Source organism: Ovis aries, chromosome 5, assembly GCF_016772045.2.
Source record: "Ovis aries strain OAR_USU_Benz2616 breed Rambouillet chromosome 5, ARS-UI_Ramb_v3.0, whole genome shotgun sequence".
NCBI classification, from domain to species: domain Eukaryota; kingdom Metazoa; phylum Chordata; class Mammalia; order Artiodactyla; family Bovidae; genus Ovis; species Ovis aries.
This window is the reverse complement of record NC_056058.1, coordinates 13,700,007-13,718,583: the sequence shown is the minus strand read 5'-3', so window position 1 is coordinate 13,718,583 and position 18,577 is coordinate 13,700,007. Positions and strand designations below refer to the sequence as shown.

General features: G+C 42.3%; 1 protein-coding gene and 2 pseudogenes across 1 annotated transcript; 2 read left to right on the top strand and 1 right to left on the bottom strand.

Moving 5' to 3' along the window:
• The first annotated feature begins 15 nt into the window (after positions 1-15).
• Positions 16-18,577, top strand: part of LOC105609438 (zinc finger protein 709-like) — a 51,802-nt pseudogene continuing 33,240 nt past the window's right edge.
• Positions 12,877-13,833, bottom strand: LOC101121854 (vomeronasal type-2 receptor 116-like). The gene is given in 1 exon segment (XM_060416106.1): positions 12,877-13,833. A coding segment is annotated over 1 exon segment (957 nt).
• Positions 17,436-17,561, top strand: LOC114115119 (U4 spliceosomal RNA; annotated as a pseudogene).

The window sequence follows — 18,577 nt, the reverse complement described above, 5'->3', positions numbered from 1 at the left end:
CCCATCGACGTTTCCGCTTCCGGTCTTGGGCTGGAGCAGGGGCTTCAGTTTCCGGCATCTAGCCGCCGCGGACAGTGAGGCCCTGCAGGGTTGAGGCGGCGGGCGACTGCGGCCTTGCACCCAAGCCTCGGACGAGGCGTTCTCGCTTGCGTAGGTGAGTCCAAGGGTGAGGCGTAGTGTGGGTCAGAGCCAGGGACTGAAACCGGCTCTAGGGGCGGGGCTGTGGGCGGGCACCAGCTTGTGGGCGGAACCAAGCCTGGAGGGCTGGGTTGTGGGCGGACACCCGTCCTGTGAGGGGACTAAGGGCCGGGCTTTGATTGGGTGCGGATCTGAGGGGCGGGGCTAGAGTCTCACAGCCTAACGCTGGGCAGAGACTAGTTCCAGGGGCGGGGATAAGGACGGGCCGGAGAGCGGCAGCAGGCGGCTCCAGGGACCGGATCGAAGGCGGCGGGTTGGCGGGGGTGTGTGGGGGAGTGTTGGGGCAGTCCATGCATTCCCAGGCTGTACAGGTTCCGGGGTGCGGGTGGCGGGGGGAGTTCCTGGTTCCTGAGTGATAGAGAATCCACCTGTCAATAAAGGAGAGGCTGGTTCGATCCCTGGGTGGGGAAGATGCCCTGGAGAAGGAAATGGCAACCCCTTCCAGTATTCTTGCCTGGGAAATCCCACGGACAGAGGAGACTAACGGGCAAAAGAGAGTAATATGACTTAACCACTAAACAACAAGTAGATGAAAGCTAAACAAACAGCTTTTCTTCAGTCCTTTCCCCATGTTCGGGAACCACACACAGCCCAACAAAACCACGTGCCATATATAGGACTTTTTTTTTTTTTAACGGTCGTCCTTAAATTTTTTATAAAATTGGATCGTATATTCACTTTTCTCTTTAACTTGCTATCACAAATCAGTAGATAGGGATGTAAAGCTATTTTATTTTAATTTTTTGTGGGAGAGGGGGCTAGGTCATAGATGCACATATAGAAATCTTTACTGTCTCATACCATCTCGCAGTCCTTTTACCCAGATATAACCATAATTTTCTCCTCTAACCATCCAGATTCAGTGTATGTAAGTATGTCTGTGTATGTGTTCGTACAGTTCCAAGAGGGAAGTCCCTAAGCAGGAACTGAAGCTGATAAATTGCATCTGGATTTACTGAAGAGATTTAAATTTATACTGGAGAAAGATAAACCAGTGATGAATTCTTAGAAATTAAACAAACAAGAGAAATTTACCATTTAGATGATCCAAAGAAAAAATGAGAGAGAAAATGTAATCATAATATCTAGATCAGATTCAAGTCCTAGAATGGTAAACATCTATGTAGTAAAACAATAGTTCGGTTCAGTTGCTCAGTAGTGTCCGACTCTTTGCGACCCCATGAATCGCAGCATGCCAGGCCCCCCTGTCCATCACCAACTCCCGGAGTTCACTCAGACTCAAGTCCATCGACTCAGTGATGCCATCCAGCCATCTCATCCTCGGTCGTCCCCTTCTCCTCCTGCCCCCAATCCCTCCCAGTATCAGGGTCTTTTCCAATGAGTCAGCTCTTCGCATGACATGGCCAAAGTACTGGAGTTTCAGCTTCAGCATCAGTCCTTCCAATGATCTCCTTTAGAATCCAGGGCTGATCTCCTTCAGAATGGACTGGTTGGATCTCCTTGCAGTCCACAGGACTCTCAAGAGTCTTCTCCCACACCACAGGTCAAAAGCATCAATTCCTCAGCGCTCAGCTTTCTTCACAGTCCAACTCTCACCTCCATACGTGACCACAGGAAAAACCATAGCCTTGACTAGACGGACCTTAGTCGGCTAAGTAATGTCTCTGCTTTTGAATATGCTATCTAGGTTGGTCATAACTTTTCTTCCAAGAAGTAAGCGTCTTTTAATTTCATGCCTGCAGTCACCGTCTGCAGTGATTTTGGAGCCCCAAAAATAAAGTCTCACACTGTTTCCACTGTTTCCCCATCTATTTCCCATGAACTGATGGGACCAGATGCCATGATCTTCATTTTCTGGATGTTGAGCTTTAAGCCAACTTTTTCACTCTCCACTTTCACTTTCATCAAGAGGCTTTTTAGTTCTTCTTCACTTTCTGCCATAAGGGTGGTGTCATCTGCATATCTGAGGTTATTGATATTTCTCCCAGCAATCTTGATTCCAGCTTGTGTTTCTTCCAGTCCAGCGTTTCTTATGATGTACTCTGCATAGGAGTTAAATAAGCAGGGTGACAATATACAGCCTTGACATACTCCATTTCCGATTTGGAACCGGACTGTTGTTCCATGTCCAGTTCGAACTGTTGCTTCCTGACCTGCATACAGATTTCTCAAGAAGCAGGTCAGGTGGCCTAGTATTCCCATCTCTTTCAGAATTTTCCACAGTTTATTGTGATCCACACAATCAAAGGCTTTGGCATAGTCAATAAAGCAGAAATTGATGTTTTTCTGGAACTCTCTTTTCCATGATCCAGCGGATGTTGGCAATTTGATCTCTGGTTCCTCTGCCTTTTCTAAAACCAGCTTGAACATCAGCTAGTTCATCATAAATTGACTTTCAATTTATCCTAACTTATTATATAATTATAAGGGGAATTACATTTTAACATAGCAAGAAAAGTACATGCTGATTTTCTCAGAGAAGAAGATTATTAGAAAAAAATCAAAAGCTGAAAAATGAAAAAGCCATATAAGTAGCTAATTTAGAAATACAGAATTACAACCAGAAAAACAAGAAGTTCTTTGTGGAAGTCAGAATAAAGACTGGATAAGTAGCTTTTCATGAGGCTTAAAGTTTTGTTTGAGATATAGGTGTATGCTGCTGCTAAGTCACTTCAGTCATGTCCGACTCTGTGTGACCCCATAGACGGCAGCTCACCAGGCTTCCCCGTCCCTGGGATTCTCCAGGCAAGAACAATGGAGTGGATTGCCATTTTCTTCTCCAATGCATGAAAGTAAAAAGTGAAAGTAAAGTTGCTCAGTCATGTCTGACTCTTAGCAACCCCATGGACTGCAGCCTACCAGGCTCCTCTGTCCATGGATTTATAGATACATACAAACACACACACAGAAACCTGAATTTTTATTCCAAAGAGATTGTCAAACTTGGTAGAATTTATTTTAAAAAGGATCTCTTTGCAAAAATAGAATTTAAGAATCACAGACTTCAAGCATTGAAAAAAAAAAAAAATGGTCATCACCCTGGTGGGAAAATGAATAGCACATTACATTGCACAATACATTACAAGCGTTTTCTGTACATTGTTGTTTAAGTCACTAAGCTGTGTCTGACACTTTGTGTCCCCATGGACTGTAGCCCTCCAGGCTCCTCTGTCCATGGGATTTCCCAGGCAAGAATACTGGAGTGGGTTACCATTTCCTTCTCCAGGAGAATCTTCCTGACAGAAAGATTAAATCTGTGTCTCCTGCATTGGCAGGCGAGTTCTTTACCACTGAAGCCACTTAATGTACTTTACTTCGGAGTATTTTCACAGCAACCCATAAGGAAGATACTATTATCTATCTCCATTTTACAGAGGAAGAAATCAATGGGAGCGTATTGCTAAAATGTAAATATTTCATTAACATTTTCAATAGGTATTTTATTTCAAAATCATTATTGAACTTTATTTTCATTAGTAAAATAATATCTCATTATAGCAAGTAAAGTATGTAGAAAACAGTTTAATAAAACTGCAGTTTTCTTCTTATATAGTTAAATATATCAATCACTCTATTTATTGGATTTCTGTCTCAAATCTAGGAAGGTACTTCCTATCCTAGAGGTTTACTACAAAACTTTACTAAATACTCAAGTATCAGGAATCCTATATTATGCAAGCTTCCTGAACACAAACACACACAAAAAATCCATTATTGTAAGGTATAGTTTGGGCCGAGGCAGAAAGAGGAAAGATGACCTCAACAGAAGCAGGTTACCTTTATTCAGACAAGGAGGGGCAACAGTCGGCCTAACGACCAGGAGAGGGATCAGGGAGGCTCCATATTTATAGGGAGGTTTCTGTAAACGATAAGGGAAATGCTAATCAGGTGGGATGTTTGGGGTATACTTTAGTTGAGATGGCATTTGTAGTTGGGCAGGGGGTGATGGTGGCTCAGATGGTAAAGCATCTGTCTACAATGCGGGAGACCTGGGTTCGATCCCTGGGTCAGGAAGATTCCCTGGAGAAGGAAATGGCAACCCACTCCAGTACTCTTGCCTAGAAAATCCCATGGACGGAGGAGCCTGGTGCAAGCTACTGCCCATGGGGTCACAAAGAGTCAGACATGACTGAGCGACTTCACTTCAGGGGGTGATAAGTCTTCTGGGCAGGTGTAGGGGGTAGAAGGTTTCTGGACAGGGGGTGATAAATCCCAGATAGATGCAACCAGCCTGGAGCATCAGGGCGGGACCTAAAGTTCTGTTTTGTTTTCTCTGTAGTTAGATGATTCAGCAAGGGCCTTTGAGACTGTTGTTTTCTTTTCTAGGCCCAAAAGACTCCTTCAAGTATAATAAAGCCTTTGATGCAAAATTCTTAAATTATTAATGAATTGATATTAATGCAAATCATAATCAGGCAAGATTTACTCTTAAGTAACAAATAAGTAACAGCTTATTAAAAAGCAGAAACATTACTTTGCTAACAAAGGTCTGTCTAGTCAAAGCGATGGTTTTTCCAGTAGTCATGTATGGATGTGAGAGTTGCACTATAAAGAAAGCTGAGCACCGAAGAATTGATGCTTTTGAGCTGTGGTGTTGGAGAAGACTCTTGAGAGTCCCTTGGACTGCAAAGAGATCCAACCAGTCCATCCTAAAGGAAATCAGACCTGAATATTCATCGGAAGGACTGATGCTAAAGCTGAAACTCCAATGCTTTGGCCACCTGATGTGAAGAACTGACTCATTGGAAAAGACCCTGATGCTGGGAAAGACTGAAGGTGGGAGGTGAAGGGGACGACAGAGGATGTGATGGTTGTATGGCATCACTGACTTGATGGACATGAGTTTGAGTAAACTCCGGGAGTTGGTGATGGGCAGGGAGGCCTGGTGTGCTGCAGTCCATGGGGTCACAGAGTCAGACATGACTGAGCAATTGAACTGAATTGAACAAATATTTATACTTTAGAAATTTAGAAATGTAATTAATGACATTTATGACATTAATTTATGACATTATGTCATAATTGACATAAATTAATGTAATTTATAATGTTAATGCATGTAAGAAGAATTTTTTCCAATCTCACTAACTGCCAGGAAATCATTTTAAAAAATGCATTGCAAGGAGGAAAAAATGCATTGCAGCATTATTAAAAACAGCAAAGAGATGTTAACAACCTAAATCACTTTAATGGATGAAAGAATAAGGAAAATGGGTCATATACATACAATGGAATATTATTTAACCTTAAAAAGGAAGGAAATCCTGTCATATGCTATAACATGCATGAGCCTTAAGGGCATAATGGTTAAGCAACATAGAACAGTACAAAAGAACAGAGGTTGCATGATTCCACTTAAATAAGGTATCTAAAGTAGCCAGACATCCTGGAATGTGAAGTCAAGTGGGCCTTAGACAGCATCACTACGAACAAAGCTAGTGGAGGTAATGGAATTCCAGTGGACCTATTTCAAATCCTGAAAGATGATGCTGTGAAAGTGCTGCACTCAATATGCCAGCAAATGTGGAAAACTCAGCAGTGGCCACAGGACTGGAAAAGGTCAGTTTTCATTCCAATCCCAAAGAAAGGCAATGCCAAAGAATGCTCAAACTACCACATAATTGCACTCATCTCACACGCTAGTCAAGTAATGCTCAAAATTCTCCAAGCCAGGCTTCAGCAATACATGAATCCCGAACTTCCAGATGTTCAAGCTGGTTTTAGAAAAGGCAGAGGAACCAGAGATCAAATTGCCAACATCCACTGGATCATGGAAAAGCAAGAGAATTCCAGAAAAACATCTATTTCTGCTTTATTGACTATGCCAAAGCCTTTGTCTGTGTGTATCACAATAAACTGTGGAAAATTCTGAGAGAGATGGGAATACTAGACCACCTGCCCTGTCTCTTGAGAAACCTATATGCAGGTCAGAAAGCAACAGTTAGAACTGGACATGGAACAACAGACTGGTTTCAAATCGGAAAAGGAGTACATCAAGGCTGTATATTTTCACCCTGCTTATTTAACTCCTATGCAGAGTACATCATGAGAAACGCTGGACTGGAAGAAACACAAGCTGGAATCAAGATTGCTGGAAGAAATATCAATAACCTCAGATATGCAGATGACACCACCCTTATGGCAGAAAGTGAAGAAGAACTAAAAAGCCTCTTGATGAAAGTGAAAGAGGAGAGTGAAAAAGTTGGCTTATAGCTCAACATTCTGAAAATGAAGATCATGGCATCTGGTCCCATCAGTTCATAGGAAATAGATGGGGAAACAGTGGAAACAGTGTGAGACTTTATTTTTGGGGCTCCAAAATCACTGCAATGGTGATTGCAGCCATGAAATTAAAAGACACTTACTCTTTGGAAGAAAAGTTATGACCAACCTAGACAGCATATTGAAAAACAGAGACGTTACTTTGCCAACAAAGGTCTGTCTAGTCAAGGCTATGGTTTTGCCTGTGGTCATGTATGGATGTGAGAGTTGGACTGTGAAGAAAGCTGAGTGCTGAAGAATTAATGCTTTTGACCTGTGGTGTTAGAGAAGACTCATGAGAGTCCCTTGGACTGCAAGGAGATCCAACCAGTCCATTCTAAAAGAGATCAGCCTTGGGATTTCTTTAGAGGGAATGATGCTGAGGCTGAAACTCCAGTACTTTGGCCATGTCATGCGAAGAGCTGACTCATTGGAAAAGACCCTGATACTGGGAGGGATTGGGGGCAGGAGGAGAAGGGGACGACCGAGGATGAGATGGCTGGATGGCATCACTGAGTCGATGGACTTGAGTCTGAGTGAACTCCAGGAGTTGGTGATGGACAGGGAGGCCTGGCGTGCTGCTCAGTCGGACATGACTGAACGACGGAACTGAACTGAACTGACAGTAGTCAAACATAAATACAAATTAGAAAGGTGGTTTCCAAGGTAGGGGTAAGGGAATCCGGGGAGTTGTTTGGTGAGTATGGTTTCACTCGTGCATAATGTTGGGGGGGCAGTTCTGAGAATCCGTTGCACCACAGCGTGCACGTGGTTGAACGTAATGTGATGTGTGCTTATACATTGTTTGCAGGGTGAATTTTATGTTGTGTGTTTTTTGTCACAATAAAATAAATTTAAGACGTAATACCCATCCTAATATGTAATTCAAAGAATAGAAATAGATATTAAAATAGAAAATATTAAAATGGTATTAAACCCTTAAAAAAATGTGCTTTCTGGTTCTGGATAAGACAGTGTAGATTCTTTTTTTTGACTTTCTATGCTAAATACAATTAAAAACCATGGAAATAATTAAACAGACTATGTGTGGAAATTGAAAGAAGAAAAGAGGAAGACAGACTGGGAAAGAACCTCCGCATTTGAGGAAAAACACAACTGTGAAGTCTTAGGTTTTATTTGAATCACCTATTTATTTCATACTGATCACCAGAGAAACTTGCAACCTGGAATTACCAACAGACACAAACAAACAGAAAGAACCTGTTTTGCTGAAAGTTTTACTTTCATTTTAGTTTTGAAGGATTTTTTAACAAAGAAACCACTTATATATATAAACCATTTCAACTTTATATAGAAGATTATTTGACTTAATTTCAATCTACAGTCATTAAAAGAAAAGAAATAAAAACAACAGAGAGGTAATTGCATATAAATCACCAAATTGGGCCAACCTACATCCAGACTTAAACAGCACTAGGAAGTCCTTAGTTTACAGCAATCTGGAGTCCCAATTTGAAAAGGGCTCCAAGGCACCAGGGGCGTGAGGGTGCGTCCACCCCACAGATGAGACTTCAAATCACAGTTTCAGGAGCTCCCACCACCAGCTGATAACATGATCAGTTTGCCCACAAAAGTGCAGCTCTGGTTTTACTTTAACCTCTTTACAATTTTTTACTGTTTTGTTTCACCTTACAAGTCATAGGATTTCATTAGATGTCGGGAGGGGGGCGCGGGTGGAGGCGGGATGGGGGTTGGCCAGACCTCCAGGGGCTGAAAAATTCCAAGATTCACTTCCTTTCTTGTCTAAAGTGCCCTCTGACCAGCTGTGCTTGCAGGCATCCAGGAAGTGTCCAGGCAGGTCAGAAGCAGGGTAGAGGCCTGCTCCCCTGCTTTTAAAGCCTGAACGAGACTTCCTCCATTGTAATCCCCCTAACAGAACCCTAAGGAGGACCTGTTCTCTTTGGCCAAAAGATTAGAACATGGGACTCACAGAACAGAAACATTTTTGACAAAACTTGCCCTACACCACTCAAAACCACGGATAACCCCCTGACGTCAGTGGGAACTAAGCAGGAAGTATAGATGCCTGTTACCCATCTAAGGTCATCAGATAGCGTAAGGTATGTTCCTTCCTGCTGACCCAGGCTTCACTGACTGCAAGTGACCAAGAAGTCACGCTGTCGGCCCACTGGGCAACATCAATAAGAGTAACTCAGAAATCTGCTTTCCTACTCAACCCACCTCCAGCAGAAAACAGCCAACAATCCAGGTGGATGCTTTCATATTCAGTATATATCAGTGGAGACAAAGCTGGGAGTTTGTCCTGTTGTCTCCCACAGGTATAGGATAGAGCCTGCTGGATCGGTATCAGGGAGACTAAGTTGGAGGTCTGGACATTTGCCTCCATGTAATGGCAGCACGCTTCCCTGGTGGCTCAGATGTTAAAGTGTCTGCCTGGAATGCAGGAGACCCAGGTTCAGTCCCTGGGTTGGGAAGATCCCCTGGAGAAGGAAATGGCAACCCACTCCAGTACTCTTGCCTGGAGAATCCCATGGAGGGAGGAGCCTGGTAGGCTACAGTCCATGGGGTTGCAAAGAGTTGGACACGACTGAGCAACTTCACTTGAATGGCAGCAGGAGGACTCCCCAGGTGGCGCTAGTGGTAAAGAACCTGCCTGCCATTGCAGGAGCCGTAAGAGATGCAGGGTTCAACCCCTGAGTTAGAAGGAGCCCCCAGAGGAGGGCATGACAACCCACTCTAGTATTCTTGCCTGGAGAGGCCTATAGATAGAGGAGCTTGGAGGGCTACAGTCCATAGCATTGCACAGAGTCTGACATGACAAGTTTCTTAGCATGCATGCAATGGCAGCAGGAAACCCAGGTGACATGTCCGTTTTCTTTTCTCACCAGACATGGAGTCCAAACTTCTACTCCCACCCAGAGCAGGCATTGAAGGGCATCCTTCATTCTCTCAGAGAGGAAGGGAGGAGGACCTTGGAGAGGAAGGAGCTCAAGAAAGGGACTCTTCAGTGCTACACAAGAAGTGCTTGGCAGTCACCTCACGAAGCAAATGTGAACTGATACAATATGCCCAAACTACAAAATCTGAACTGTGGTGTGAGAGGCTATGCTGTCTTCCAAGGCAGGACAGAGCAGCACTCCAAGAGCTCTGAAAACTGCATTGTCATGGGAATCAGGCACACAATGATATCAGGACCAATGCAATAAACCTAACTGAGATGAATGTCTGCGAAAATGGAAGATTAAATAGGATCGGGAGTATCTCAATATGTAAAAAGTCCAGGAAAGAATAAAAAGTATAGAAAAATCATAGATTATGTCATGGACCAAAAAAATTACTAGTAGGACACAGAGAGTCATAGGATGACTATCCTTGAATGACTATCATAAGATGCTATCCTTGGAACGTCTCATATTTTGGAATTAAATTATGAGAATGTTAAGGCAATCATCACAAATTTTTTCAATTAAAAATTAGGAAAAAATCTTGAAACAAAAATATGGAAAATGCCAGCAAAGAAATAGAAGGCACAAAACCAAATGGAAACAGTAGAGTTGAAAAATATAATAATTGAAAGAAAAAACTCTGGGTGAACGCAATAGTATATTGGAGTTGGCAGATGATAGAAGTGGTGAATCTGAGTTTGGATCAATAGAATTTATCTAAAGATAGAGAAAATAGATTGGAAAAAAATGAACAAAGCCTCAGAGACCTGTGAAAATATAGCAAATAATGTAATATTTATGTCCTTGAAGTCCTCTTAACAGAAGATGAAGTATGTGAGGCTGAGAAATAATTTAAGAGCTATTAGCTGAAAATATCTCAAACATGGAGAAAGGCATAAAACTACAGATTTTAAGCTAAGCAGAACTCAAACAGTTCTTCTGCCCTTTCCCCACAGAAAGACTATGCCAAGACACTATAATTGACCTTCTGAAAGCTCAAGACAAAAAAATTTGCAAGCAAAGAGAAAAGAACTAAAAACAGAACTAAAGAGCCATTGATGAAGGTGAAAGAGAAGAGTGAGAAAACTGGCTTAAAACTCAATATTCAAAAAACTAAGATCACGGCATCCCATGCCATCACTTCATGGCAAACAGAAAGGGACAAAGTAGAAGCAGTGGCAGATTTTGTTTCCTTGAGCTCCAAAATCACTGCTGATGGTGACTGCAGACATGAAATTAAAAGATGCTTGCTCCTTGGAAGAAAAGTTATGACAAACCTAGACAGCATATTAAAAAGCAGAGGCATCATTTTGCTGACAAAGGCCTGTATACTCAAAGCTATTGTTTTTCCAGTAATCATATATGGATGAATATGAGAGTTGGATCGTAAAGAAGGATAAGCACCAAAGAATTGATGCTTCAGAACTGTGGAGCTAGAGTCCCTTGGACTGCAAGGAGATTCAACCAGTCAGTCCTAAAGGAAATCAACCCTGAATATTCACTGGAAGGACCAATGCTGAAGCTGGGGCTCCAATACTTTGGCCACTTAATGGGAAGAGCCAACTAATTGGAAAAGACCCTCATGCTGGGAAAGAGTGAGGGCAAAAGAGAAGAGGGCAGCAGATGATGAGATGGTTGAATGGCATCACTGACTCCATGGACATGAATTTAAGCAAACTGAGGGAGATGGTGAAGGACAAGGAAGCCTGGCATGCTGCAGTCCATGTGGTTGTAAAGAGTCAGACATAGCTTAGGACTGAACAACGACAACAACAAAAAGAAAAAATAGAAAACAATGGAAATTTTTAAATGGATAAAAAGTAATGAATATGAAAATGCATCATGTCAAAATTTCTGGAATGCACATAAAAAGTTGCTGAGAGGGAAATTTATTGCAATATATGCTTACAAAAACCTTCCCTGGTGGCTCAGTGGTAAAGAATCTACCTGCCAATGTAGAAGACTCAGGTTCGATCCCTGAGTCAGGAAAACTGACTGGAGAAGAAAGCAGCAACCCACTCCAGTATTCTTGCCTGGGAAATCCCATGAACAGAGGAGCCTGGTGGGCTACAGTCCATGGAGTCGAAAAGAGCTGGACCCAACTTAGTGACTAAACAACTACAACAATGTACAAGAAATGTCTGAAAACAGTAATCTGAGCTTCTTTCTCAAGAGACACAAAAGAGAAAATCTAAATAAACTCTGTGATTGGAATGAAGGTAATAATGAAAAATGACAAATCAATGACTTTTAAAACAAATAGAGAAAAAGAAAAACTAAAGCATTGAGAGGAAGTAAAATTCTTGATTAAATAGAGAATACCATCTTTATCAATGATCAAAACACTTTAAATCAGCTGTACCCCAATACAAAATAAAAAGTTTTTAAAATGATTTAAAATAAATGCAATAATTTGTCTTTTAAAAATTTTAATGAGCTTATTTTCATCCAAAGGAAGTGATTTGGTGTAATAAAGTTGGAAACAGTATAATTTCTAGAAGTTAGCAATATTCTAGATATTCTGGAAGTTAGACTATCTCAAATTCACAAGAAAAGGAATTTTGTCAAAGTAAAACAGGAATTTCTATTGAGGGATAAAACATTAGAGAGGATATGGGAAAAAAGTAATATACCAAAATATTTCTCAAATGTTCATTATTGGAGGAAAAACTGAACAAACAGAATGTTGAGGCAGAGGTTCCAGAAAAAGCCCATTTTATTTGGAAACTTGGGAGTTGATTAAGTTTCCATTTTTAAGTAAGTGGCAAAATTATGATTTGAAAGAATGAAGAAACTATATTACAATTATTTTAACTTTAATTTCTGTATTCAGAAAAAAATCTTTTAAAATATATTTTTAGATTAAAATTTAAATCTCTCAAAGAATTCCATTAACACATATGAAAAGTATGTATACTTTCAATATTTTCTGCTAATATGTATATTTCCACCATCAGCTGATGAAACCAAACAGACAAAATACAATAAAGGGTAGTCTGAAATGCTTTTACATATAAAATGAACCTTTTGGATACAAGAATGGCCAAAACAAAAAGGATGTGCTTACTTTATACTGGAGGTTCAAATGGTAACGAATCCACCTGCCATGTGGGAGACCTGGGTTTGATCCCTGGTTTGGGAAGATCCCCTGGAGGAGGGCATGGCAACCCACTCCAGTATTCTTGCCGGGAGAATCCCCATGGACAGAGGAGCTTGGTGGGCTTGGTGGGTTGCAAAGAGTCGGACATGACTGAGTGACAAAGCACAAACAAAAACGATGCTATATACTAAATGATGGAGGCCCTGGCTAGACTTTGTAGCAGAAGCTTTGAGGAGCCATTAATCTGAAATGGAACAGTTATTTGTAACTCTTAATGACTGAGTGTAGTTGTACACAGAGACTTAAAAAAAAAGAGAGAGAATCCCCAGCTGAATAGAGGTGAAGCAGTTTGATTGTTTCTAATATCTGAATGAATAATGTTATCTCTCTGAATGGTATATTATTCAAAGCAAATGTAACAGATACTTATTAAGAGATAAAATCTGCATGCCAATTTCTCTTGGAATCTGTTTGATTCTTTAAACCTTTCAGATAATTCATCACAGGTCTTAGGATGATAATGTAGTGCTTTGGGACAAAGATACAGCCTAGGAGCCCAGCACTGGAGGCCAAGATGGAGAAGGTCTCCACAGTCACCATGACCTTGCCCTTGGTGCTGTGGTAGACGGGGAAAAGGGTGACCGAGACACTGAGAAACACCACCATGCGGAAGGTCGGGAACTTGGCTTCATTGAAGGCATCAGGCAGGTTCCTGGCCAGGAAAGCCAAGGACAAGATCCCCAGGGCTAAGGAGCCCAGGTAGCCCAGGACATGGTAGAAGGCAGTGACCAAGCCCTTGTTGCATGTGATGAGGAGCTCCTTGGGCTCAGAGTGAGTGTCCATCTCAAGGAAAGGGGGAGAGGTTCCCAGTCAGACTCCACAGATAATCACCTGGATCAAGGAGCACATGAGGAAGACATAGTTAGTAATTCCTGTTACCAGCAATTGTCTCATGGCTCTTCCTGGTTTCCTGGCCTTGAATGCCTGGATCACAGCCAGGGTTTTGGCTAAAACAGTGGCCACAACCACAGTGAACACGGCTCCACATGTGATCTGTTGGAGGATGCAGGTGGCTGTGTGGGGACGATCCATGAGGAGTAAAGAGCAGAGGAAGCACAGGAGGAGGGAGATGAGCAGGACATGGCTGAGAGCCCGGTTATCGGCCTTGACTATGGAGGTGTCTCGATGCTTCACAAAGACCCACAAAACCACAGCCGTGATAACACACAAGCACAGAGCTGTGCAGGCCAGTGACATCCCCAGAGAACCCTCGAACGCCAGGAAGGTCACAACCCTGGGGAGGCAGTGATTTCTCTCCCTGTTTGGATACTCTCTGTCTGGGCATGGGACACACTGCTCTGCATCTAGAGAGAGCAGACTCACCATTTCATTATCCCAATTTTTATTTGTAAAACATTTACATATGTAAGAAATAGAAATATACCATCTCATGCAGTGTGCATATTGATCCCCTCTGATGAAACATTCAGACATATCAAATTAGAAAGTGTTGCTGAGAAAGTGCAAATGGAACCTTTGCACCTTCTTGATGGGAATGTAAAATGGTGCAGCTGCTATGAGAAACAGTCTGGCAGTTCTTAAATGTTTAACACAGATTTGCTGTTAGAGTGAGCAATTCCCATCTAGGTGTATACTCCCTAAAGTTGAAGGCAGTGAATTGGATAATATCTTACCAGCATTACTTACAATAGCTAAAAAACGGAAACAACCCTGATGCCCACTGAGAGATAAATGATTAAACAAAATGAGGTGCATACACACAATGCAAGAATGTCCTGCCTTAAAAAGAAATGAATTTGTCTGCCACATGCTACAACATACATGAACCTTGAAAGTCTTATTCTTTAGAAAGAAGCCACATGCCAAGGGAGGAATATGCTTTTATTTATGAATGTACTTAGAATAGTCGAATTCATAGGCACAAAAAGTAGAATGATGTTTACCATGGAATTGAGAGTAACTGTTTCATGTAACTGATGAAGTTAGGGGTTGTAAGTTCTGTGGAAGAACAGTGGAAAAGGTGGTACAGCAGTAGAGATTTATTAATGTCCTTGAATTGTACTCAAGAATAATTCAAATGATAAATTTTAATGTGATATATATTTGAGCGCAATAAAAATGAAGACATCAAAAAATGCATAAATACATGAATTGAGAAACTAATGCCTAGAGACTCCTTTCCCAAAGTGCTCAGTATTCTTCCCATGGTGAAATAGATAGGAGGTGGAGTTACCATAGACCATTATGAAATATTTTACCTGTGTGGTTGGAAATGTATCTCTCTGGACACAATGCACAAGTGGAAGCAGCAAACAGGTTGTCCTTCCTGGGGGTTTTTTCTGAATCCTGAAATGTAACTCTGGCTACACACAGATATCGGTGAAGGAAAAAGAGAGAGTCTTTGGTCAAATTTAGCTCATGGTTAGCTGCTGTCAGAGGATGTCTCTATTTCTCTCAGAAGGAAGGATGTTTCCTCTTCTGTGACATCACTAGCTCCCCTCCCCAATCCCAGCCTTGTCACCTTCTCCAGAAATCTAAGTATGAGATACTAAGTGATGTTTCCACATTCTTTCTTCTGAAATATTTATGGAGACAACCCAAATTTTACCAAAGTATTTCAAGGTTTTTGTTTCATATATTCCTGGCAACATAGCCTGACTTTCTCTTGTTAAACCACCTAGTCCAAACATCTTCTCAGTGCAACAACTATCCCTGTGAGCATAGGACTGAAGTTTTATGTGCAGAAAACTATTTTCTTTGCTCTCCTATTGGCCACATAGAGGATGTAAGTTTTAGGTCAAAGAACCTAACAATGTGGAAAGCAGACACACTATGAAAAGTGGCTTCATAAACAATAAATGTAGACTGTGAAGACACCAACTGTGAGAGAGTGTTATGAACTGCAGATTGTGATTAACGCAATTCATGGCTCCTGACAAGAATGGCACAGATTTGTAAAACAATTCAAAATACTTTTATGTGCAAAATGTTAAAGCATCACATAAAGAATCACGTTAAAATTAGCCTGAAGTTTTCAATGTTGGAAATTTTGTGAAAATAGTAGTCAATGCTTTGAAATATGAATTAGAATGAAGTTTGGCGATCCAGTAATGTGCATATAACCATAAGAAAGTGTCAATGGAATCTACAAAGAAATAGTTGACATTCATAATCTGCTTGTGTTTATCTAAACATGGTCCTAAGACGGTGAAGGAAAAGGACAGGGAGACCACGTTCTCCCCTGCAAATTCATCGAAACATCATTTGAACGCTGAGCAAATTCCACAAAACAACTTCTGAACGCTGGCAGAGGACACCAGGCACCCAGAAAGGCAGCCCATTCCCTTCGAAAGGAGGTAGGACAAAATATAAAAGATAAAGAGAGAGAGACAAAAGAGTTAGGGACAGAGACCCATTCCAGGGAGGGAGTCGTGAAGGAGGAGAAGTTTCCAAACACCAGGAAACCCTGTCACTGGCAGGTCTGTGGGGAGTTTTGGAACCTCAGAGGGGAACATAACCGGGAGGAAAAAAAAAAAAAAAAAGCCCATAGATTATGCGCCTAACTGCAACTCCTGGTGGAGAAGTAGCCCAGATGCTTGCATCGGCCAACAGCAAGTGGGGGCTGAACAGGGAGTTGTGGGCTGCATGCTTAGGGTAAGGACCAGGCCTGAATGCCCTGAGGACAATCTGAGGAAGCTAACGTGAGATAGCAACCCAAAGTGTGGGATAGGCAGAGAGGAAAAAAAAGAACTTTCCCTCGAAAAGCTCTAACCAAAGGCACTGCCGGGCCTACTCAAGGAACAAAGGACTGAGCAAATAGCAGATGAGAGCTAGTGGGTTGTGGACTGGCCCATCCCCACGCCGGAGACAGAGATGCAGGCAGGCAACAGCCAGAGCCGGAAGGTAAGCGGCAATCTCGGCCCCAGAGAAGGCATCCTCCACCAAACTGTGAGCAGGCTCCCAGTTGCTAACCAAGTCTTCCTGGGATCCTGGACGTTGACATCTGCCAGAAGGGTCGCAGTCAGAGATCAGCTCCCCAGAGGAGACACATCTGAGATGGTACTCTTGCTGCTCACCCAGGAAACTGAGAGGCTGGGACCCGGGAGGTGATAAGATGCACCACCCAGCTGGGAGAATGCGCTCGCCAAGCGCCTGGTCGCCTGAGCTGCTCGGACCTGGGAAGGGCACAAAACGCAGGCTGAACTGAGTCTGTGCCTTTGTGGAGTACCCAAGCACCTGAACCTGAGTAGCTTAGACCTGGGAAGTGCACACAACCCAGGTCCCACTTTAGAGAGTTCCTCTGCAGAGCAACCTGGAGCCTGAGCAGTGTGGACGAGGAAAGTGGCAGGAAACCCAGTGTGACCCAGACACTGCGAGCACTCCCCACAAATGCCAGTATTTGTTTGTGGTGTTCCTCCCTCCTCACAACACAGCTGAACAAGTTAGCCTAAATAAGTGACCACCTTTGCCCCGTTGTGTCAGGGCAGAAATTAGACACTGAAGAGACTTGCAAACAGAGAAAGCCAAAATAAACAAAGAAGAGGGAGGCGCTCTGGAAGTGACAGGTGCAACAGATTAAAACCCTGTAGTTAGCACTGACTACATTGGAAGGGGTCTGTACACCTTGAGAAGTGTAAGCTGGAACAAGGTACTATCTGGAACTGAACTGCCCTTAACAGCTCCAGAGAAATTCCTAGATATACTTTACAATTATCATTTTTAAATTAAATTTTTTTTATTTTTAAGTTCTTTATTACTCCTTTAATTTTCATTTTTATAACCTACTATTACCTTGCAAAAAAGACCCTATTTTTAAAGCAAATTTCATACATATATATTTTATAACTTTTGTGATTTGTTTTGTCTCTTTCATATTGTACTTTTGAGAGTCAACCTCTACTCTAGATTTTTAATCTTTGTTTTTTGCTTTTTGTTATCAATTTTGTACCTTTAAGAATCTAATCTTCAGCTTTGCATAGTGGCAGTATCGTAGCCAATGAGGTTTATCCAAGGCACGATTATTGCTAATTGAAAATAATCTAATCTTCAGTACCCATTTTTACTTAGGGGTGTGATTACTGCCTTGATTGCTCCCTCCCCCTTTTGACTCTCCTTTTTCTCCCACAGGTCACCTCTATCTCCTCCCTCCCACTTCTCTTCTCTACCCAACTCTGTGAATCTCTTTCAGTGTTCTGGGCTGTGGAGAACACTTAGGGAACTGATTACTGGCTACATCTGTCTCTCTCCTTTTGACTCCCCCTCTTCTCCTCCTGGTCACCTCTATCTCCTTCCTCCCTCTTCTCTTCTCTGTGTAACTCTGTGAACCTCTCTGACTGTTCCCGACTGTGGAGAGCACATAAGGAATTGATTACTGGCTAGAATGCTCTCCCCCCCTTTTGATTCCCCCTCTTCTCCTCCTGGTCACCTCTATCTCCCTCCTTCCTCTTGTCTTCTCCATGTAACTCAGTGAACCTCTCTGGGTGTCCCTCACTGTGGAGAATCTTTTCACCATTAACCGAGATGTTTTGTCACCAGTGCTGTATGGATGGAGAAGTCTTAAGAATAAGACTGAAAGCCAGAGGCAAGAGACTTGAATCCAAAACTTGAAAACACCAGAAAACTCCTGACCCCAGGGAACATTAATCAACAAGAGCTCATCCAAGAGCCTCCATACCTACGCTGAAACCAAACTCCACCCAATAGCCAACAAGTTTCAGAGCAAGACATACCAAGCTAATTCTCTAGCAATGCAGGAACATAGCCCTGAGCATTAAAATACAGGCTGCCCAAAGTCACACCAAACCCATTGATACCTCAAAACTCACTACTGGACACTTCATTGCACTTCAGAGAGAAGAGATCCAGCTCCACCCACCAGAACACCAATGCAAGCTTCCCTGACAAGGAAACCTTGACAAGCCACTAGTCCAACCCCACCCACAGGGAGCAACCTCCACAATAAGGTGGAACCTGAAACTTCCAGCATACAGAAAGGCCACCCCAAACAGAGCAATCTAAACAAGATGAAAAGGCAGAGAAATATTCAGCAGGTAAAGGAACGTGATAAATGCCACCATACCAAACAAAAGAGGAGATAGGGAGTCTACTT